Below are 25,427 nucleotides of genomic sequence, written 5' to 3'. Positions count from 1 at the left end.
ATAAACCATGAAATTGAGCATATATTAAAAATAGGGAAGGTTCTGATTTTTAGGTTTTCCTTTTTATAGCTGACAAGGATAAAGAAACTATGTTCCCTGGGAGAGTTGCATTATTAATTTGGGTGGTGAACAAATCAATTGCTACATCCATCATGTTCTCTCCAAATCTTTTGACCCAAAGCTTCTTCTGTAACAGAAGCAGAATAATGTGTGTTCCTAATAACACACATTATTAGGAAGAAGAATGTTTATTTTCTAACTTGTAGTTATATTAAAGAATGTTGAAATGAATTGCATATGATTACTCATTGAAATTTTTTACAAAGACTTCAGAGACTGCAGTATCCAGTTTCGTTCCCTTTTCTCATCTTTTTTTTTTTTTAATTAATGGCACTACAGTTATAAGAAATGAACATCATTGCCTATATGGGTAATACTGTTTTTATACCCTATAGATGTAGAAATATGTCATTTAAGTAATCATCTTATGTGTCAAGGGAGCAAAGGCAGGGTAGTCTTCTTTGTGACACTGAATCAATTACAGCAACTGTGATGAAAGTCTGCACTGTGTAAAGCCATGAAACATAGACATTCAATTAGGACAATAGAGCCAACCCAGAGACTTTCCCAAAATTTAGAAATAATAAATAAAATAAAGTTCAATATACAGCCAAGCTCACAGGAAAGAAAAAAATATCCTAGGTATCAGAAACAAAAAAGAACTAAAATCCAGGACTAAAATCCTAACTGAAATCTAGGAATACTGTTAATCCCGAGGAAATCTTGGAAGCAAGGTAGATTTGTTTACATGTCATGGTAACAGACCCTAGAGTCTAGGAGCTTAAGGATGACTATTTATGCTGGTATAAAGGACAAGTCTTTGGGTCTGCTTGAGAGGGGAAGTTAGAATAGCATGTCTGCAACAGCCAGGGCCTTAATGGGCTATTCTTTCAGCGAAATTGAATGGCTCTCACTGACTCAGGGAGAAAGATAAAAAAAATCTCCCATAAAAAACCAAAACCTTGGGTACTTCCCTGGCAGTCCAGTGGTTAAGACTCCGTGCTTCCAATGCAGGGAAGGCGGGTTTGGTGCCTGGTCGGGGAACTAGGATCTCACATGCTGTGCGTGCGGCTAAAAAACTTAAAAAAAAAAAAGAAAAGAAACCAAAACCTCAAGTCAATACAACACATGCGTTTGTAGGCCAAATGTGTGTTACAACACAATATAAAAATGTACTAGAGAAATTTAACATAGAAACTTTGGGGAGTACTCACTGAAGAATCATATCAAGAACTTCTAAAACATTTTTAATTGCCTTAGCTAAGCATACTATTAAAAAAGAACCTTAGAAGAATGGGAAAATCACAATTGACCAAACAGTCTCAGTATGTTTCTGATAATGAATAATAATATTAAGATTTTGGTACTTAATATATCAGCTTACCTTAAAATACTTTTAAGGCCAAGCACAATTGGTATGAAACAAAGTGTTATATGAGACTAAAGACTAGACTCCAAAGCCAATTGTGTTTTACTACTTTCCTGAATCATTTTATAATCCTCACACTCTGACATACTAAAAATATAATGAATGCTTGCTTTTTTTTTTTTTTTTTTTTTTTTTTTGCGGTACGCGGGCCTCTCACTGTTGTGGCCTCTCCCGTTGCGGAGCACAGGCTCCGGACGCGCAGGCTCAGTGGCCATGGCTCACGGGCCCAGCCGCTCCACGGCATGTGGGATCTTCCCGGACCGGGGCACGAACCCGTGTCCCCTGCATTGGCAGGCGGACTCTCAACCACTGCGCCACCAGGGAAGCCCAATGCTTGCTTTTTTTGAGAGTAAAGTTTGAAAAGAATTTTAAAGAACTGCTGATAGAGAATGAAAAACCATATAGGAGAAAGTAAACAGTGATTTTAAAATAGATTTAGCCCTGTTCAATATATGCATATTTGGCAGAGGTAGAAAATCCAATTCAAGTTCAGACTGTCAGCTTTTCTATTTTGTACTATTTCTACTTTTTCATTCTTCTTAGAATTATGAAATGCTTTGCTATGTAAACTTATTTTAAAAGCTAAATAGGCACTTTTGAACCCCCAAATGCACACTTACCTGTAAAATTTGAGAAAATGCCAATTTTGTGTAAATATTTTCTTCTTATTCTAAAATATTTTACAAAACATTGACTCAACAAACACTATCTGTATAACAAAACTGGTATTTCAATTAATGATAGTCTTTAATGTGATTGTTTGTTGCTTTCTTTTACTCCAAATTTCTAATAATACAAAACAAAAATTGAGGTAACTCCAGTAAAACCTAACCTAAAGTAAATTGCAAAAATATAAAAATGCCTGAGTGATGTTTGAGCAACAAATGTAACTCTCATTATAACAATTAGAAGAACTCATATATTTAAGGGAAGAAAAGAAGGAAGGGAGGGAGGGAGGGAGGAGGAGAGAGAGAGAAAGAATGAGAGAGAGGAAGAAAAGAAAGGCATAAAACAAGGCTTCCCAAGCCTCACTGTAGATTAGAATCACATTTGCGCTTTATAAAAATTCAAGTAAAAAGTGTTACTAAATAAATGACTGTGGAAAGGTGACCTTAGAATCTGCTCTTTTAGCCATAACATAGGTAATTCAAATTCCTGTTGAGATTTTAATGCTATTGGCCTACACATAATTCCTTCAATTTCTGATATTCTATTAACTGAATTGCAAGCTGGTTTTTATTTTCACTCATTTACTGAAACTGCTATTCAGTGATATACCACATGTGAATCCTAAGTAACATTTTCTTTTATTATATTTATAAATATTCCCATTAAGTCCTTTTTGCCTTATTCGGCATTATTTAACCCTCTTGAAATTATTAAGCCATTGGTCTCTGTGACATTGCATTTTCTTTATTCCCCTTGAATATTTCCAATGGTTCCTTCTCTCTTACCGTTTGAACATTTTCCTTCCTTTATTTAGATGTTTGTGCTTTCCAGAGAACTATCTTCTCACTGTATGTATTCTCAGCTACTTACATGATTCAGTTACAACAACATACCAACAACTCCCAACCACAGATTTCCTCTCATGGACTTCAAACACATATTTACCAACTGCTGGAACTACTTATGTAGATTTGCCTCAAACTCAAAATGTCCTGAAAGTGAGCCAATGATCTTTCTCCTTAAACCAGTTTGACTTCATTTGTTTTCATCCTGAACTTCACATGTCATCCTCTTCCCAGTCATTCAAGGGAGATAATAAAAGTGTTCCTGGACTATTTGTCTCTTCATTTATCTTACTCCCTATATATTTCTTGGGCCAATATCCTTCTTCTCATTGTTATGATTAGGTTCTGATTCAGATTTCTCCAGCTCTTACCTTCAGCATGCAATATCGTCCTATTTTTCCCTCTTGCAACTTGCACTTACTTAAATCCAACCTTTGCAGAATCACCAGAATACCCTACTAATGTACATCTTTATGTCAAGCCTTTGCTAGAAAACATCCAAGATAGAGCACAAGCTCCTTAATACAACATACAGACCATGTTAATTTGTGTTTAGTACTTTGGGTTAATTTCCACTTTCTCTAACCTCTTCTCCTACTACTCCCTTTCTTGGATTTTTCACTCTAATAACACAAAACTGTGGTGGTCCAAAACCTTACTCCTTGACTCTTTTTTTTTTTTTTTTTTTTCCTTTTCACATTTCATAATCAATCCATCAGCAATTCTGGTCAACTCCACTATCACAGTTTTCCTAGAACCAGTCACTTCTCATCACTTCACCACTACTGTCACTGCCACTAACTACCATTCTAGTGCAAATCATTTATATATTTCATGGCTATTTTGAAAATAGCCACTTAGACTAGGGGACATTATTCTTCCTGCTTCCCCTTCCCCTGGTCCCTGCTTTGTCCTCACGCTGTCTCGTCTCTAACCAGTAGTCAGAGAGAGTTTTTTAAATATAAATTCAGGCATCTTTCTCACCCCTGCCACTCTCTAGCTCTCTTACATGCTTTAGTTTTCTTCACAGCACTTATTACCACTTGACAAATACTTGTTTGTGTATTCTTGTACTTTCCACTATAATGTAAGCTCTATGAGAACACAGACTTTTTTTTCCACTTAGAGCATTCCTGACCCATCAAGACCCACAACTAGTATTTGTTGAATAAATGAATAAATGAATGTATCTCAGGCATCTCTTAACTTAAGAAGTTTTTGCTGATCAACATGATGGCTTAAGTGCCCTTCTCCATTGTCTTCTTTACAGTAGAGTATGCATCTCCATTTCTTTATTCCACATTGTTCCATAGGTTTGGGTAAATCTTTCCCATTAGACTGATCTTTGAGAATGCAAAACTGTCTCTCTCATCTTTTTAATTTCAGTGCTATCATAGTGTCAGGCTTCTAAAACACATTCAACAAACATTAGAACTGAATGAATGAGTGCATGGATGAATAGATAAAGGCTGAGCATCCTTTAAAAATATTTCAGATCTTCAGGTAGCCATTAAGAGCAACAGTTCTTTGAACATAAAATACAAAATGATATAGACATCTGGATCAAATACAGATGATCTTGCAACCTATCTAATACTTAGTAAAAGCTTTGTTGTTTGAGTTTTTCAGTAAAATAATCTGTTTTTCAACAATTGAATTTTGTGTATTTTCAGAGATCGTCTATAGCTGGGTATTTAACGAGTTCCCTTCCTTTGTGGTGGAAGACAGCCGGCGGTTCATTTCCCAGGAGACAGGCAACCTTTATATTTCTAAAGTCCAAACATCAGATGTTGGCAGCTATATTTGTCTGGTGAAAAACACAGTGACGAACGCTCGAGTACTTAGTCCTCCAACACCACTCACTCTCCGTAATGATGGTAAGTTGCATGGACTGGATTGAAATGGTCAGCCACCTCAAATGTGAAAAATTGAGTATAATCTGCAAAAATACTGAGTCGCTATGCTGTACATCTGAAACTAATACAATATTGTAAATCAACTGTACTTCAATACAAAAAGACCTAAAAAAAAGATGTATTAGTGTTCTTCTAAGCACTTAAACCTAGCACAAATAAAATAAAAAGGCATTTGGCATATTTAGAAACTCTAGACTTTTAGTCTAAGATCATGCATACCTTAGAATAAAATTTTTGACATAGTAAAGTGATGATCTATAGCTAAGAAATATTAACCTTAACACTACGCTAATGTCAAAAAGGGAGAGGGATTCCAAAAGGATGTACTGTAATAAAGCCTCCACAGTTCTTTTTTTGCTCTTTAGGGTCTCTATATAACATATGTGTATGAATTGCAAGTATTTTACAGGTTCATTTTTCATCACTTTTTAATTTTAGCTACCTTCAAATTGAATGTTCAGTTTTTAATACTTCATGGCATAGTTATAATTGTTATTATTACTTTTCCAATAATAGGAGCAGCTGGAACTTTAACTTTTAAGTGTAATTCAGGCAGAAATGATGATTCTATAAGTATAGGTATTGCCATCTATCCAAAGTATCTTCAAATTTAAAAACCCGATTTGTAGTTATAGACATTTACAGTTAAGCATTGCATTAAAGAAGTCAAGTGGTATATTACAGTTGATATATGATATATGGCTTGCTCTATCATGCAATAAAAAAGCTATGAAGGTATTATTGAGAAGTGAGCTCGAGAATCCTGATGGATTGTGAAGCTTAAAAAATAATCAATTTCAACACTAGTCTTTTATATGCTTAGTTTTAGAATATATGCTGCAGAGTGTATAGCCAGAGTTTATATATATATATATATATATATATATATATATATATATATATATATATATATATATATATAATGTATGTATATATATATATATATAACATTAGTAATAATCCTATAATCCTATCAGGTAGAGAGTACAAATGCAATATATATTTCAGAGATGAGGAAGCCAATTTGAAAGAGATGAAGGGACCTGAAAAGGTCACACTGCTAGGTAATGGCATGGAGGAATAGATGGGAAACAAGGATGAAAAATGGGAAACCAATTTAGAGGCTACTGAAACTAACCAGCCAAGAGGTGAGGAGGTGAGGAGGGACAGAATGAAAGCAGTAGTAATAGCACTGAAGTGTAGAAAACATGCCTGGGATATTAAGAAGGTAGAATTATCAGAATGTGATGATTAAACATGAGGCTCTGGAATAGGAGAAACCTTTCTCATAGTTCAACAAATGGATGATGATTCTTTTCATGAAAAGAGATAAGACAGATGAAAAAATAGATTGAGAAATTGGTGAATGTGACAAATTCAGTTTTGGCTATGTTGAGATAAGATATCCATGGGAAATCTATGTGGAAATATGCAGTAGGCAACTGATACATATTCCTAATATGCACAAGAGAGGACTGGGCTAGAGAAAGAGATTTAAGTGTTATCATTGTGTATTCCATCAATACAGTTAAAGCTATGATTGTGCGTATATTATGCCAACTTCAAGATTATATAAGAATGTCTATAGGGTGAAAAGAATAAAGGAAAATAGATATGCATTTAGAAAACTTACCTAGTTAATAGTTTAAAATTGAGGTGATTTTCTATAAGCCATTTTCATAAAGTTTCTGAGTATTTTCTCATTAATTCCACAAGAATTTGAAGCGTCTTTGTTTGAAAATTGTAACATTTTGCTGACTAGTTCCATTTACACCATCCATTTATGTAATAATACCATACATTCAGATAGTGCCTGAGGTTGAGTAGGCTATTCTGCCTTCTTTTCATGCACCAATCCTAAACATTACATTAACCTTCACAAGGGAGAGGAACACATGTAAAGTAAGAATCCAAAAACTGACACCACCTTCACAGGTGATTTAAAAGCTCAGGACCCATGTTCAACAGTCTCTTGCACTTCTTTAATTTCATGGCCCAAATGTATCACTTAACTTTACCTTATACCTTCCATAGTCAAACATTTCAGGAATAATTAGAGTAATTTGTTTGCAGCTATTTAAACTCCTTTGCCCTTTTGATTCTATTGCTCTTCCTGGGCAAAACCACAATCCCAATGAACTCACTATACACTTAATTTGTGACTGCCTTGGAATCTGAAAGCTGCTAGAGAGTTACACCTGCCAGGGTTTCATGATCAACAACTTCAATATTGCCACTCGATCCTAGTAAATTTCTGTGGATGGTTAATTTGTAACTGTCCCATAGGTTTTTGGAATCTTCTCTGCTTTTCTCAAACTGGACAGCCTCCCTCCTTCCCCACTGCTTTACAAAAACTATTTAAGTATCAAATTTACTTTCCTACTAATGGAATTTCAAATCTAACTCTTGATACATCTTCATCCATACAGTTCTTCCCTTATGTAATTTCAGTAGAGCTACTCTACTGTCCCTCCTACTATTAAAACCAATCCCTCCATCCTTGACTGCTGATTTTCATTCCCACTGGCCTTTTCAGAACATCACACTGTTAGTCATTGTTTCTTAGGTAACCAGTACTGTGTCACTAAACTAATAAATATTTTTAGTCATGTTAATTGAATTTACTGAAGCAGTTGAAACTGTTGACTTATTTTTATTTTACAAACATCTATATTTTCAAAAAATCATTATCTGTGCAGTACTATATGAAAGGTTCAATAAAGCAATGCACACAAGTAAAATAAAACTGTTATTTTAAAATTAACATTTAAGTTAAAAAGAAACAGGTGGAAAACACCTGCTAAATTTCAATTATATCATTCAATGACAGTCTTATTTAAGATTTTGTGAGAGAAGTTAGAAAATTCATATTTCTTCTTTCTGTAAATTATCTGAGATTATTGTTTTCTTGGTGATTGTCTACTAATTTTTATTTTTATCATAGTAATACACCCTTATCAAAGGAATGTAGTGGTTTATAAGTGCTGGTAAGAAGGGGAAAGAAAAAGCAAACCCACACACCTCCCTTCCATCCAATCCTACTTCCTAAAGCTAACTTTTTAATTTCTCCTATTTTTCTTCATGAAGTTCTCATATAATGCTAGGAAATATCTGTGCTTCTTGTTTAATCAAGTTTAGACAATAACTCATATGATGTACATCTGCTTCTTCTATCCTCCACTCTTTTATAGTTAAATAGTATTTTTCTGTTGTTTACTTTTTAACCTTGACAATGTGCTTAAATTTCTATTATCCTTTTAACGCTTGAAAATAATTCTTGACTTTCTATTATATAAAGTGATAGTTTTATTCCTACTTTTTCCTTTACCTTTCCTACACTACTTTTATGTGCTTTTGTCTTCCACTTTTACTCTGACATTCTCTCCTGCAAATGCAACCAAGTGTTCTAAACTTTCCCATAGACTAACTGTAAAAGTTTAAAATAAATAGATGTTAATAAATAAATAGATATATAATTGTCATTCAATACATACTGTTACAGATTTTTAAGCTATTTGTAGATATGTGTGCTCTAATAGACGTGCTTTTCATAAGTGAAATTTTGAATATAACAAGAAAATAATATTGTGATACAGTTTGGATGTAATTTATCTTAAAATTTTGCTCTACAAATACAATTCATAGTTTCAATAATAGTGTTGAAATATGAATATGAGTCATCACAATGCAAATGATAAATGAAACCATTATTGTGGTTAAGAAAGCCCATGAAATGTGTGTGAAAGAGAAGTGAGCTTAGGACCAAGCCTTGAGTAGTCCAAATTGCTTTGGAAAGGTTAAAAATGACAACCCTACGAAGGATAATGAGAAGGAGAAGTCAGAGAGATAATAGGAAAAACAATAGTGTAGTATCAAGGAAGCCAAGAAAAATTAGTATTTCAACAAGGAGAAGTGGGCATGCAGCTCAAGATGGTGGACTGGGTTCTGTATTTGTCTCCTGTCTCCCTTCTGAGACCCTGTAAGAAGAAATTCGTATCATCAATGAGTACAGGAAGCATTTCATTAACAAATGAGACACTTTGATATATTTCTGGAAGAATGAGGAAGGATGTGAGTTTAAGGATTAAACAGGCAGATTAACTAAAACCTAGAATAACGTTTAAGGGATCTAAAGAAAGGGCTAAAATCATGTGCCCAGTGGAAGCGTGTAAAAGCTCTGAAATCACAGTTAGCAAAGGTTGGGCATAAGAAATGGGGCCAAAGGGGGACTGAAAGTATATACGTTGAACGTCTGTTTCAGAGAAATATTGTAATCCATTCTCTTCCCTGTCCTTGCATGCAAAAAGACCAAAGGGCTGTTAACAACTCTCTTAAAAACACGAGTGAACTTTCCCTGGAAAGCTAAAGTTCTTAATGTGAATAGTGGCACAGAATGCAAAACCTTCTCATTCTAGCACATGAGTTTCCGCAGCCTGACAGCCAGTTCCTTGCCCTCACATCAAAGCAGAGCTGACTGTCGACCCACCTCTCCCAGCCACCCGCACCCTCACCTCAGAAGGGAACCAATTCTACAGAATTGGGAAACACAGAGCAATGTCCAAGCCTCTCAGACTTAACGTTTATATGCAATGCTAAATTAACAGTTTCTATTAAAAATTACTGAGCTTACTGAATGGTTATAGAATTTATATCAAGATAATATGCAAAAAGCAGGAAAATTTAAATTATTCTAGAAAGGCATCGATTAGACTAGAATTGTTCTTAATTCAAAAAACTTCTATATTACTATTTGATCTCTCTTCAAAAAAAAAAATGAAGACTATGTTTATAGGAAGGACATATTCTTGAATGCTTTCCCAAGTAGGTGGCTTAAATTAAACACTTAGTCTGAAAATAAAAATAGAATATGATTGTGGATGATTTCATAATTTGCATCACAGTCAGCAACAATTCCTGCTGGGTTTTACAAACCTCTCATTGCAGAGACAGGCATTATAATGGATATTTCTGCAAACTTGACAAACACTTCTGCAGGGGTTTGAATATAAAAGTTACGTTTAATCTGCTGTGACCATAGAGTTAGCTATAAAAATCATTTCAGAATATTGTATTTTTACACTTCTTTGAAAAAAAGTAGGCATTTCTCAAAATAACAGAGGCTATATACATAGGCAAATTATTTCCCTCAAGGACAAATAAAATTTTACTTTATAAACTATTGGAAAATGTCTTGGCTTGGATCCTCTTAAAGCAAAGCTTGAAACAAAATTCACTTGTAGGTAGTTTATTTGAAATTTATCACAGAGAGCAGGAGTGTGGAATGGGCTGTGTTTGAGGAATGAACTAGTGAAAAAGGAGGTTGCATTATGGAGATGACCACCTCTACAGGCAGGTGGAGCTTGGTCGAACATGACCAGAGCCTTATGAAATGCACTCAGAATAATCTCCTTGGCAGACATATCAATGGGCTTTCATCCCTGAGGGTGACTCCACAAGCAGTTAATTCCCGTGCATTTACAGGATGCCCTCAAGTTGCAGCTGAGTGAAACTGGTTGCACCTACACAGGCCTGGTTGCAGCGGTTATTGCAGGAGTAAAAATTCTGGCCAAGATCATTCAAACACACAAAAGTTGTCCAAAATACAGAGCGGGCAGCTTTAGAAGATTGGAAGTACATGAGTGACGTGATCAGATTTTCCTCTGCTGGTACTGTGAAAAACTATCTTCACACATTTACAAATGTATATTGCATACCTGCTATGTGTCAGAAAATTCATTTAGTAGTGAGGATATAATGGAGGGCAAAACAAATGCAATAATTGTCCTTAGGTAGCTTACAATATAATACAAGGGAAGATATTACCCTAAAAACTGAGTGTAACCAAGAATCCTAGGGTCTGTCTGCCTGTCCAGTGCCCCATGGAGCCAATCTCACAGGTCATTGTGTTGTGAACAAAACAAACAAATCTAGCTCCAAAACTATTATAGGTAATACAGAATTTTACTAATGGTTTGGAGAGTAATGAACATGGAGGCAGCATTCTGCAAAACAGCAAAATTTATTAAACACCCTACTTTAACAACTTCTCTCTTTTGCCAAGTTTTTTTCCTACAACTCTATATCTCTCCCTCGACACACCTCTGCCTCTCCTTCAACGCTACTGTCTTGGTCTCCCTTCAAGGTCTCATTATCTTGGTCTGATGCATGGCAAGTTCATACTTTCATTTCTGCTCTCATTAGAATCCTCAGCCCAATTCTGAAGACTATTTATTTTGTTTTATTTTATTTTTATTCAATCAACATTTATAATGAATTGGTACATGTGAGGCATTGTTCTAAAAACTTTACAAGTATTAAAGTGAAAGGATGGAAAACATATAGAAACAAATATGAACTAAAAAACAAAAGAAGTTTGAATTGGTCTATGAATATCATATAAGATATTAAATGCATCTCTAGGGACAGAAAATAACATTACATTCTGATAATAAGTTCACGTCTTCAAGGAGATAGAGCAAAGCGATTTCCCACAATCCACTGTGTACAGCACCAGGCTCCTCACTCCTCTTCTAGTCCAGATGGAAACTTCTCCTGTAAGATCTCACTCCTTCCTAAGGCAGCATTTTTTCAGACCCTTCTCTAGGGCTATATTGGTTCCAAAGTGACACAGAGAGGATAATAAAAAAAGAAAAGAAAGAAAAATAAAAAAAGAAAAGAAAGAAAAATAAAAACAGTCCTTGGGTCCCTTTACCATCCCTGGAGTTGGATAGTGTAGGAGCAAGAAAAAGAATTGAGGAAGCAACTTGGATAATGAATGGGAATAGATTCAGAATGCATGCAGATAGACTGACTTTGTTAGAGAATTCATCAGTTGTCACTGTGCAGAGAAAAGTAAAAAAGACTATAGATGCAGATAACCTAATATTTGGTGGTGGGAAGTCTGATGGAATTTATTTTAAATGAACTACAGACAAAGTCACCAGCTAAGAATGTATATGTAGGCAACAGGTTTATTTTTAAACCAAGAATTGTGTCAAGGGAATTATGCACATAATCACTTACTTACATAATTTATGAATCGACCCCATTAATTCACTACTGAATAAGACAGGTCCTAAGAGCAATGGAAGAATATAAAAGATGGTATATCCTTGAAGATTGTGGTGGGTTGAATAATGACCCCAAGTTGTCCATATCCTAATTCCTGGACACTTTGAATGTTACCTTATACAGTAAAGGGATTTTTGCAGATGAGGTTAAGGATCTTAATACAAGGGCACAGAAAACGAATACAAACATCAAAGAGAAATCTGAAGCAATTCACTTTTCTTACTTATCTTTTGGAATATTCATGGCTATTCTAGCAGTGTATTGGAACTGGCTTGTTCCTGTTTGCAGGAGTTGGTTGTGCATCTCTTCACGTCTTGGTAGCTTGAGATCAACCATGATGGAAGTATCTACAACGTGAAAAGTAGCAATGGCTACATATCAGAATTCTCACTGTCCTCCAACCCCAGAGAACTGGCTGTTAAACAGCATTCTGCTGGTAATTCAGCACCTAAGATCACAGTCACTGAATCAGAAATAACAACGTTTGATGGAATAAACATCAATTAAAATGTATCCCTGTTCCACTCCAATCCTCTCTGTTTGCTTTGCTCCAGATAAAGTACAGACAGAATGGATCCTGTGCTACTTTCTCTATTTCTGGTACCTGAATTGGTTTTGCCAAGCAAACAGTGAGATGCAGCAAAGTCATTCTTATTTCCTCATCAGTTTATCACAGGAAATATGGCAAGTGGAATGCCTTGAGTATTCTTAGATTTCCCTTTTCTCCTTTAAATTTTGTAATGGGTATTAAATGTTCTACCCTAAACCCAGGAGACTTTTTCTTCTTTTAATCTTTGTTCAGAATTTTCAATTTATGGATAGTTCCAAAGGAACTGGGAAAGTTGTGAAAGAAAACTCCTACTAGATTATATTTATCTATGTGAAAGAAGCTGAATAGCATTAAGGTTTTATGTCAAGTTCTGCAGGAATATAAGAAACTTACTTGGCATTTATTAATCTTTTATTTATTTTGCTATGTGTCTCTCTGGAAATCTTATAAACTTGATATGCTACAAATTAAATAAAAACTTCAAAAAATCATTGGAAGATTTCTGAATAAAATGAATAATTTGCTCAAATGTCCTTGACAATCAGTCATTTCACACAATTCAATTTCTCCTCAAGCAGACTTATGAAAACAATTTGAACTTCTATCTATGGAAATAAGAATTTTTATCAAGAAAAACAATGTACATCATTTTATTAACTCCCTTAATATGTCTTAGAAACTTTGAAGAATTAGTTAATAAGTGCTTACAAATAATAAGATAAATTTCTTAAATATGAATCTAATTTAGGCTTTTTCTAGTTTCCCACATGAAAACTTGTTATTGTCATTCAGGAAACAAAATCCCAGAGGATGTAAAGTTTTGATAACTGACATTGTAATGGTGAATATATCATTCTTAACATAAGAAAGGAACCATGAACTTTGAATTACTTTTTAAGAGTGGAAAATGTATGTTCAGTAATTTTAATGTGACTTCCTTTCCTATTGTCAGACTAGTCTACACACACTGTCTCCATTGCTATACTTCCTCTCTTCATCTCATGGTCTGCAATCCAGCATTTAACCTCAGCACACCAATCAAGGTGTTTTCTCAAAATTCTTCAAGCATCTGTTCATCAAACTCACCAGCTTTTTCTCAGTCTTCATCATTCTTGACATCTTTTGAAAATCTGTTTAAACCTGAAAATATTTTCTTTTTTTGATTTACCTGGGTGAAGACTCCCCTGAATAGGTTCCTCTGTACCTTTCACTGTCTCTCCTCAATCTACTATACTACAAAGCTATTGTAATCAAGACAGTATGGTACTGACACAAAAAACAGAAATATAGATCAATGGAACAGGGTAGAAAGCCCAGAGGTAAACCCACGCATATATGGTCAATTTATCTTTGATAAAGGAAGCAAAAGTGGTGCTGGGAAAACTGGACAGCTACATCTAAAAGAATGAAATTAGAACACTTCCTGATACCATACAAAAGAATAAACTCAAAATGGATTAAAGACCTATATGTAAGGCCAGACATTATAAAACTCTTAGAGGGAAACATAGGCAGAACACTCTATGACATAAATCACAGCAAGATCCTTTTTGACCCACCTCCTAGAGAAATAGAAATAAAAACAAAAATAAACAAATGGGACCTAATGAAATTTAAAAGCGTTTGCACAGCAAAGGAAACCATAAACAAGATGAAAAGACAACCCTCAGAATGGGAGAAAATATTTGCAAATGAAGCAAATGGCAAAGGATTAATCTCCAAAATATACAAGCAGCTTATGCAGCTCAATATCATAAAAACAAACAACCTAATCCAAAAATGGGCAGAAGACCTAAATAGATATTTCTCCAAAGAAGATATACAGATTGCCAACAAATACATGAAAAGATGTTCAACATCACTACTCATTAGAGAAATGAAAATCAAAACTACAATGAGGTATCACCTCACACCAGCCAGAATGACCATCATCAAAAAATCTACAAACAATAAATACTGGAGAGGGTGTAAAGAAAAGGGAACCCTCTTGCACTGTTGGTGGGAATGTAAATTGATACAGCTACTATGGAGAACAGTATGGAGGTTCCTTAAAGAACTGAAAATAGAACTACCATATGACCCAGCAATCCCACTACTGGGCATATAGCCTGAGAAAAGCATAATTCAAAAAGACACATGTACTCCAACGTTCATGGCAGCACTCTTTACAATAGGCAGGACTTGGAAGCAACCTAAGTGTCCATCGACAGATGAATGGATAAAGAAGATGTTGAACATGTATACAGTTGATATTACTCAACCATAAAAAGATACAAAACTGAGTTGTTTGTAGTGAGGTGGATAGACCTAGCGTTGGTCATATAGAGTGAAATAAGTCAGAAAGAGAAAAACAAATACCGTATGCTAACACATGTGTATGGAATCTAAAAAAAAAAAAAAATTCTGGTGAACCTAAGGACAGGACAGGAATAAAGATGCAGACGTAGAGAATGGACTTGAGGACACGGGGAGGGGGAAGGGCAAGCTGGGACGAAGTGAGGGAGTGGCATGGACATATATACACTACCAAATGTAAAATAGATAGCTAGTGGGAAGCAGCCACATAGCACAGGGAGATCAGCTTGGTGCTTTGCGACCACCTAGAGGGGTGGGATAAGGAGGGTGGGAGGGAGATGCAAGAGGAAGGGGATATGGGGATATATGTATACGTATAGCTGATTCACTTTGTTATACAGCAGAAACTAACACAACATTGTAAAGCAATTATACTCCAATAAAGATGTTAAAGGAAAAAAACTAACCCCTATATCAATCATTCCATTTAGCTATTGGTCTAGATGTGTCCATTCACCCATTTGTCTGGTTTGTTTACACTTGGCATTTTTCCCTAAAGGACTTAAGAAAGCTTACCCTTCCAAATATAGGTGTTCCTGCAGGATTCTACTCCTATGCCCCATCTATATTTCTAAATATTTGTCTTTAGTGGGCACTTCTATTTCTGTTTCCAATTTAGAATTTCCTACAAACTAACTTCTTCAGCCACTATCTGTTGTTAGTGAGATCGCTTTTCTTCTAAACATCTAATACAAATATTTCTATATCAATTAGAATCCTCCTAATCTCGTGACTACATACATATTCCATAGGTTTGGCAAGCCCTGTGAATTCTACATCTTCAATTTCATTCTCATCTATCCCCTTCTTTATACTTCTAATTACAACACTCTTTGCCTCTTGCTTAGATCAGTGGCTTTCAAATGACTTTTCCTACAATTCACAGAAGGTGAATAGGGTTCCTATCCAAAATTCACTTTCAAGAGCTTTTCTACATTCTAGGCTATAGAGCACAAGAGAGGCTTTAGGTGCAATGCCAGTGAACTAGCTGGAACACCATCTCCTTTACCATCAATCAAGGAAGGTATCAGAAAGCAATTTCATGAGAATGGCATCATTACAGAGATTTAAACTAGAATGTATTTTTATTAATTTTGTTTAAAGTAAATCAGTCACAAAGTTTAAAGTAAATCAGTCACAGATTTATCACCTACTTTATCCCTGGACAAGAGACTTAACCTGCCTGTGCTTCAGTTTATTCATCTGAACAGGGGATAGCCTGGATATTTTTCTCATAGGGTTATTGTGAGGATTTTTTTTTTTTTTTAAGATTCTTTTCTTTTTTTTTCCCTTATTATTCTTTTATTTTATTATTTTTTTAATTTTATTTTTTATTAGTTTCTGCTTTATAACAAAGTGAATCAGTCATACATATACATCTGTTCCCACATCCCTTCCCTCATGCATCTCCCTCCATCCCACCCAAACCCAGCATTTTTTTTTTTTTTTTATTAGTTTCTGCTTTATAACAAAGTGAATCAGTCATACATATACATCTGTTCCCACATCCCTTCCCTCATGCATCTCCCTCCCTCCCACCCTCCCCATCCCACCCCTCCAGGCGGTCACAAAGCACCGAGCTGATCTCCCTGTGCTCTGCGGCTGCTTCCCACTATCTATCTACCTTACGTTTGGTAGTGTATATATGTCCATGCCTCTCTTTCCCTTTGTCACAGCTTACCCTTCCCCTTCCCCATATCCTCAAGTCCATTCTCAAGTAGGTCTGTGTCTTTATTCCCGTTTTACCCCTAGGTTCTTCATGACATTTTTTTTTTTTAAATTCCATATATATGTGTTAGCATACGGTATTTGTCTTTCTCTTTCTGACTTACTTCACTCTGTATGACAGACTCTAGGTCTATCCACCTCATTACAAATAGCTCAGTTTCGTTTCTTTTTATGGCTGAGTAATATTCCATTGTATATATGTGCCACATCTTCTTTATCCATTCATCCGATGATGGACACTTAGGTTGTTTCCAGCTCCGGGCTATTGTGAATAGAGCTGCAATGAACATTTTGGTACATGTCTCTTTTTGAATTATGGTTTTCTCAGGGTATATGCCTAGTAGTGGGATTGCTGGGTCATATGGTAGTTCTATTTTTAGTTTTTTAAGGAACCTCCATACTGTTCTCCATAGTGGCTGTACCAATTCACATTCCCACCAGCAGTGCAAGAGTGTTCCCTTTTCTCCACACCCTCTCCAGCATTTATTGTTTCTAGATTTCTTGATGATGGCCATTCTGACTGGTGTGAGATGATATCTCATTGTAGTTTTGATTTGCATTTCTCTAATGATTAATGATGTTGAGCATTCTTTCATGTGTTTGTTGGCAGTCTGTATATCTTCTTTGGAGAAATGCCTATTTAAGTCTTCTGCCCATTTTTGGATTGGGTTGTTTGTTTTTTTGCTATTGAGCTGCATGAGCTGTTTATAAATTTTGGAGATTAATCCTTTGTCAGTTGCTTCATTTGCAAATATTTTCTCCCATTCTGAGGGTTGTCTTTTGGTCTTGTTTATGGTTTCCTTTGCTGTGCAAAAGCTTTGAAGTTTCATTAGGTCCCATTTGTTTATCTTTGTTTTTAGTTCCATTTCTCTAGGAGGTGGGTCCAAAAGGATCTTGCTGTGATTTATGTCATAGAGTGTTCTACCTATGTTTTCCTCTAAGAGTTTGATAGTTTCTGGCCTTACACTTAGGTCTTTAATCCATTTTGAGCTTATTTTTGTGTATGGTGTTAGGGAATGATCTAATCTCATACTTTTACATGTCCCTGTCCAGTTTTCCCAGCACCACTTATTGAAGAGGCTGTCCTTTCTCCACTGTACATTCCTGCCTCCTTTATCAAAGATAAGTTGGCCATATGTGCGTGGGTTTATCTCTGGGCTTTCTATCCTGATCCACTGATCTATCTTTCTGTTTTTATGCCAGTACCACACTGTCTTAATTACTGTAGCTTTGTAGTATAGTCTGAAGTCAGGCAGCCTGATTCCTCCAGCTCCGTTTTTCGTTCTCAAGATTGCTTTGGCTATTCGAGGTCTTTTGTTTTTCCAAACAAATTTTGAAATTTTTTGTTCTAGTTCTGTGAAAAATGCCAGTGGTAGTTTGATAGGGATTGCATTGAATCTGTAGATTGCTTTGGGTAGTAGAGTCATTTTCACAATATTGATTCTTCCAATCCAGGAGCATGGTATATCTCTCCATCTATTTATATCATCTTTAATTTCTTTCATCAGTGTCTTATAATTTTCTGCATACAGGTCTTTTGTCTCCTTAGGTAGGTTTATTCCTAGATATTTTATTCTTTTTGTTGCAATGGTAAATGGGAGTGTTTTCTTGATTTCATTTTCAGATTTTTCATCATTAGTGTACAGGAATGCCAGAGATTTCTGTGCATTAATTTTGTATCCTGCTACTTTACCAAATTCATTGATTAGCTCTAGTAGTTTTTCGGTAGCATCTTTAGGATTCTCTATGTATAGTATCATGTCATCTGCAAACAGTGACAGCTTTACTTCTTCTTTTCCAATTTGGATTCCTTTTATTTCCTTTTCTTCTCTGATTGCTGTGGCTAAAACTTCCAAAACTATGTTGAATAAGAGTGGTGAGAGTGGGCAGCCTTGTCTTGTTCCTGATCTTAGTGGAAATGGTTTCAGTTTTTCACCATTGAGGACAATGTTGGCTGTGGGTTTGTCATATATGGCCTTTATTATGTTGAGGAAAGTTCCCTCTATGCCTACTTTCTGCAGGGTTTTTATCATAAATGGGTGTTGAATTTTGTCGAAAGCTTTCTCTGCATCTATTGAGATGATCATATGGTTTTTCTCCTTCAACTTGTTAATATGGTGTATCACATTGATTGATTTGCGTATATTGAAGAATCCTTGCATTCCTGGAATAAACCCCACTTGATCATGGTGTATGATCCTTTTAATGTGCTGTTGGATTCTGTTTGCTAGTATTTTGTTGAGGATTTTTGCATCTATGTTCATCAGTGATATTGGCCTGTAGTTTTCTTTCTTTGTGACATCCTTGCCTGGTTTTGGTATCAAGGTGATGGTGGCCTCGTAGAATGAGTTTGGGAGTGTTCCTTCCTCTGATATTGTTTGGAAGAGTTTGAGAAGGATGGGTGTTAGCTCTTCTCTAAATGTTTGATAGAATTCGCCTGTGAAGCCATCTGGTCCTGGGCTTTTGTTTGATGGAAGATTTTTAATCACAGTTTCAATTTCAGTGCTTGTGATTGGTCTATTCATATTTTCTATTTCTTCCTGAGTCAGTCTTGGTAGGTTGTGCATTTCTAAGAATTTGTCCATTTCTTCCAGGTTGTCCATTTTATTGGCATAGAGTTGCTTATAGTAATCTCTCATGATCTTTTGTATTTCTGCAGTGTCAGTTGTTACTTCTCCTTTTTCATTTCTAATTCTACTGATTTGAGTCTTCTCCCTTCTTTTCTTGATGAGTCTGGCTAATGGTTTGTCAATTTTGTTTATCTTCTCAAAGAACCAGCTTTTAGTTTGGTTGATCTTTGCTATCGTTTCCTTCATTTCTTTTTCATTTATTTCTGATCTGATCTTTATGATTTCTTTCCTTCTGCTAACTTTGGGGGTTTTTTGTTCTTCTTTCTCTAATTGCTTTAGGTGCAGGGTCAGGTTGTTTACTCGAAATGTTTCCTGTTTCTTAAGGTGGGATTGTATTGCTATAAACTTCCCCCTTAGAACTGCTTTTGCTGCGTCCCATAGGTTTTGCAAACCCAGCATTTTTAATGTTATACTAAATGTTGTAATGTGTGGACTGTGCAGTGTCTTTAAGAATGAAGGCTGCATCCTTGGGAGGTCTCAGGAGAAATTGGGTCTTCAAATGTACCACCTGGACTCCATTATTGGGGTTGTTCTATTCCTGCTATTCCTTCAGAGACAGGATTAGATGAAAGATGTAATTTAAGATCTACATGCAAGTTGTCCTCAGCCTATAAATCCTAGGAATCTGCATTTTCATGACATATCCCAGATATTTCATATATTAAGAACAATTGAGACAGGATTTCCAGACAAAAGGTGGATGAAAGATTATACAGAATTATGTTAGGAAGAATCTTGGTAAAAATTCAGGTTCCTGGGTCTTTCCCTTACATACTCTGATTTAGTAGGCCTGCAGTGGAGATTGGAGGTATTTATTTTTTACTGTGTAGGAAATTTTATGTCCAGGCAGGTGAGGGAACATCTGGCATTTTCTTTTATCTCCATAAGCAACTGCGACTTTATAGTGATTGTCAGTCACGGTATTTTTGCAGTTGGTCGATTGTTTCTGGAATAATTTGAAATGTATTTCATTCATAGTTTTAGATCACCTTTAAGGTAATTATTGAAATTTAGATTAATATGCTGTTTTTTTTGAGTATCCTCATAATTGAGTTGTCATAGGTGACATAGGTCTTTTCACTTTACTTAGACAATCTTCCTATTATTAATAAGATGCCTATTATCCTACAGTTACCATTTCTCCTTATCTTACTTTGCACTGCTATTCTTAATATGATCTACCTGATTTTTCTCTGAGCATCAAATAAGGTATTTAAAAATAACCTTAAGTCTATGAATCATTTTAAATGATTTCCTTCCATTTTATTTTCTCCTGAACTAATTCTCACATTTTGTCTCAGTTAATTTGTTTAAAACTGAGTAACTCTATGGTGGATATTTTAAGGTTCCCCTTATCCTTCAAGGTTATTGAATTTATATCCTTATTTATATCTTTCTTTATTGAATTATATTCTTATTTTGTGATCACTTTTATCATCCAGTGCTAAAAGTCACATCCAGGATATTGTGGGCTCTAAAACTACTGCTTCTGGAAAGTCATTTGTAATATTTAGAAGTGTTTCTTCCACAGTTCACTCCAATGAGATATTTTGCAAATTTATCATAAAATACCGATTTTTTTTTAACAAATGTACTGAAACTCATATATTCAAATGAGTGTTATGTTCTTCAGAGTAGACATAGTGGGAGGCAATTTACTTACACCAATATAATCTTGCCATTATTTAAAATATTTTAAAACTGAATGATTCATCTTACTATTTTATAACCCTTGTATCACAGTGCTGTGGAAGGGAGATAACAGTTGCATAAGTGGAAGGCTTGAAAATGATTAACATTCTTTCTATGCAACAGGCCCCGTGATGAAAGCATTTCATACATCCGCTCATTTAATCTTCACAACAATACAGCATTTGAGTTTATCTTCCTTTTACAGTTAAATGATCCGTCATACAAACAGGTAGCAAGTCCTCTTAACCTATGTGTCTATGACTCTAAAGAGTAACCTGCTAAATATTATACTTTATTGCTCAGTTACCAACAGGTTAAGGGACTCTCCCAAGGTCATAGTGTTTTTTTTTCCCACTGTATTATTATGCCTCCCTTATGATATCAATGCCAAATTCGGGTCTTGGATTATTTTATCAATATTACCTAAAATAAAATTTGAAGGGTATGGTTAGAGATGATCCTCTGTATGAATAGCCCACCTATCATAGAAGCAATCTTTGATTCTTTCCAATTTCATCCCTTTAGATGATGTGAGGATTTTTTTCTCAATTTATCAAGAAAGAGAGAATCCATCAAATTTATGAAATTAGATAGCAAGAAAGGAGTAACCCGTTTAAGTAAAATTGGGGTTATGCTCATCTTTAGGAATGATAGAATTCATCTATAGAGAATGTAATGTTGCCTGCTATATTGTATGTTAATTATCTATCAAAATATCTGTCAAGAGAATACATAGCCTAACTTTCTTAATAATTAGTTGGTTCTATTTAATATTATAGCACACTTTTTTCATTAAAGGTAGGTTTTTTTTTAATGTCAGAATGTTAAACATTTAACTATAAAGGAAAAGAATGAAGACTGCACCAAATCCAGGATCCTAAAGAATATTTGTGTTACTCACTGGTTTAATAAATAAATTAAAGCCAACATAGAGAAATATTTTTCTGTCACCCTGACAACTTGATGATCAAATACATGTAGTACAAACCTTACAGATGACCAACTTGAAAATGACTCATATGCATAAATAGCTGTCCTACCATAAGTTGGTCACTGCCACAGGCCCTTCTGATTTTTGCCTTTGTTTAAGCAAAAGACATGTCCTCAAGAAGTTTTTAGAGAATTTGAAGTTCAGAAGTGAGTGAAAGCAGAAAACAAGTTAAAAAAAAAAAAAAAGCAGTGGGAACAATTTTGAGGCTCTAACCTCAGAAATGAATTCTCAGACAGATCTGGCCAAACACAGCAGACCCACTGTCTACAATGCCTTCCTCCCCTGTGGCATAAAACGTATACCACGCGAGATAAATTCCACTAATTAAACAGTCATTTAAGTGAATAAGCATCATGCTTTAAAAAATAAGATGCCACAGAGAAAATCAGAGATCAGTACTTTTTACTTTAGTATATATCAGTTAAATCGTATCATTTTGCTTTTGAACATCTACCTGTGATAATTTCCCAGGAAGAAAGGAATAAGTGTTATTTGGGAAAAGAGTTGGATAGGATGTGAAGGATAATAGGAAGGAATTTGGCATCACTTAAAAAAATGGGGTCAGACAGAGAGCTATTCTGACAGATTTAATTATTTTGTAATCCCAATTCTGCCTCATTTTTAACTATGCCACCTACCCTTTCTAAACCTTAGTTTCTTTATTCATACAACAGTCTTGAGATTGTTGTAAAGATTAAAATAATCATGCACCTAAAGTCTCTGGTACAGTTCACAGTATTTTTGGTGCTGAGGATTCAAGAATAACACACCGTCTGATCCTCAAAGAACACTTGGCCTAATAGGGAAGATAGACAAGGCGATGTTTTTGATATCACAATGTGCAAAAAGTAAAATCAAGAAGCATCATATGTCAAAGGCACCAAGAGGACAGGCACTAACTCCACAGGGCCATCCAGAGCATTTTCAGTGTGGAGTTGACATTCGAGTGCAGTGCTGAAAGAGAATAGGAGTTTGTCAATTGCCTCAATTCTGGGTTGGCATTATGGACAGAGGGAAAAGCATACCCAAAGGAACAAGAGAAGAAAGGTAAATAAAAAGAAGTAGAATATAAAAACAGTACATCTTTCAATTTTTTTTGTCTGAGGCTGGCTCTGAAACTATGAAAAAGCATGTGTAGGGAGGAGAAGTAATTTATCTTCTTGTGTTATGTCAATCATGATCTAAATTTATTTAGATCACATTTTATGAACTAGGTAGTATCTTGCGAGTTAAATAGCAACTAAACCATTACTTAACAATTTTCTATGGAAAAATATATTTGCCTCCAAAGTGCTGATTTATGGCAAAACACATGGAATACAATTAATTAATTACTTAGCATTATGGAGAACAGCATAGACTCTGCAGCCAGATGTCATGAATTCAAATCCTGAATGTAACATTTAATAGCCATGACTTGGACAATTTTACAAACTTTCTAATTCAGTCTTCTCAGAAGTAAAAAGAAGGTAATTATTAGACCAGTTCAAGGGGTTGTAGGGATCAGAGTTGATACATCTAAAGGACTTAGAAAGGTACCTCGTATATAATAAATCCCATATATGGATTAAGTATTATTTTCTTTGCTATATTATCATTATACTTTCAATAGTGATTAGTGCATGACCTGAATGCCATACTAAGCCTCTCATTGTAGTTTTAGGTTTTAATTTATCTCTACAACTTTGGAAATCTTCTAAAATTGTGACAAAAAAATCTTTCACAAATTCAGTTATTGGCAATATGAAAAACTAATGCAACTAGAAGTAAAAAAAAAAGACCTTACAAATCATAATTGCATCTATCATTAAATTGGTTACTTCCCCAAACCTTGACTTACCAAATGTATTTAAGCCTGTGGAACAAGGGGATTTGTCGAACTGGGATAAGGTGATATGTAACTTTAAATAAAAGCAGATTTCCAAAGACTTTTCAGTGTTAGAAATGCAACATTTGTGTAGCCAGCGTATTTGCAGTGAACACTTAGCTATAGGTACAGTCCTATTTCTGGTTCTCTTTTAAAAGAATTCACTCACACCCAAACAGAACTAGGACAATTTGCAGAAGAGGGTCCCATTTGTATTATGAATCCTCTTCTGATTCACTCCCTTCTTTTTCAAAGGGAGGAAGAGTGTATCTTTTACAGTCTATTGAATACCAGTTTCTGTTGCTTTGTAATGTTAACAGTTGTATTCAATAATTATAGTTACCTTGTGGTCAAAATATTTTTGTCCTCTATTTTGGCTTAATACTGGCTAATATGTTCAACAAAAAAGGATAATAAGAAAATGTATTAATATTTTTCTACTGTTGTATGTTGTCTAGTCAAATAGGTTATTTTGTGAAAAGAAAGGCATGAAAACTCAAATCCATTGTGATTTATCCATCACCATTAACAGGTCATCATTAAGACAGGATCTCTTTTCATCAGTGTTAAAGGCCTAAGATAAATCTCTTTAGTGAACAAGGAATAAACAGGGCTACAATATATTAATGGGTTAATCCATTTTAAAATATTATAATTTTTTGTCATATACACATGTATACATCTATATAGAATCAAAAACTGATAAATTAAATTTTTCTTCCCAAATGACATTGAAATCTGAAACTACCTATGAGGATTTGGAGGAAATTCTGGAAGCTTTATGATATTTTTCCAGTCCTGATAAATGATAAATTCTAGAAAGAATTTGAAGATTAGTTGTCATTCTATGCCTGCATATATAGTTCGTGCTCAAAAACTAGCCCCTATCACTTGGCTTGTGGTAGACTAGGACTATTCATGTTCATGAACCTCCCATGATCCAAACCTGTATGACCCAAAACTAAGTGTAGGGCATGGCTCTAGCCACCAATAAATTATCTATCTCATTATAGAGAAATAAGACATGTAAACACAAAACTTTAAATAAAACATGACTAAGTAGAGATGGGAAGTGTAAATAGTATATTTATATAATCTTGAATACTTTAAGAATTTATAGGATGGATCCATCATTGTGGTCTACTATGAGAATAGAAGATATTCTTGAGGAAAAGAAATTCAATATAGCCTTGTTAATGAAGAGTCTTTGAGTGTACATATGGGTTGATAACTTCAATATAACAAATGAATTAATGTCCCATTTCAGAAACAGTTTAACCAAAGCAGTGGACTTATAATGGTCAAGAGGTAACTAAGTTTGAAAAGTTAGCTTTGAAGCAGATTTTTAGGGCTTTACATGCCAAAATGTAAAGGAGTTTGAATTTTACCAGTAAGGTAATGGGGGATTTTTTAAAGAAAGGAAAATATGATGATAATGGTGTTTTACATAGATCAAGCTGGAGTCATTGTACAGAATAGATTAGATGGAAAAGACTGCAGAATCAGGGGCCAAGGATACCAATGATCAAGATCAAGGTAGTGAAGCTTTGAATTAAAATTAAGATTATGTCTGTGGAAAAAAACAGGAAGAAATACTAGAAATATACAAGAGATACTGGAAAGA

At 34.9% G+C, this 25,427-nt stretch overlaps 1 protein-coding gene across 3 annotated transcripts in view; it reads left to right on the top strand.

Moving 5' to 3' along the window:
* Positions 1 to 25,427, top strand: part of CNTN5 (contactin 5) — a gene marked incomplete at both ends in the record, with an annotated part of 772,249 nt that overhangs the window by 383,747 nt on the left and 363,075 nt on the right. For all 3 annotated transcript variants that reach the window (XM_079707897.1, XM_079707896.1, XM_079707895.1), the window contains one exon: positions 4,677 to 4,880. In XM_079707897.1, coding sequence (XP_079564023.1) covers positions 4,677 to 4,880 — 204 coding nt within the window. The remainder of the gene's footprint in view (positions 1 to 4,676; positions 4,881 to 25,427) is intronic.

This window comes from Hyperoodon ampullatus (assembly GCF_949752795.1).
Source record: "Hyperoodon ampullatus genome assembly, chromosome: 7".
In the NCBI taxonomy this organism is placed as follows: domain Eukaryota; kingdom Metazoa; phylum Chordata; class Mammalia; order Artiodactyla; family Ziphiidae; genus Hyperoodon; species Hyperoodon ampullatus.
The sequence above is the reverse complement of the archived record's forward strand: the minus strand, read 5'-3'. Positions and strand labels throughout refer to the sequence as shown.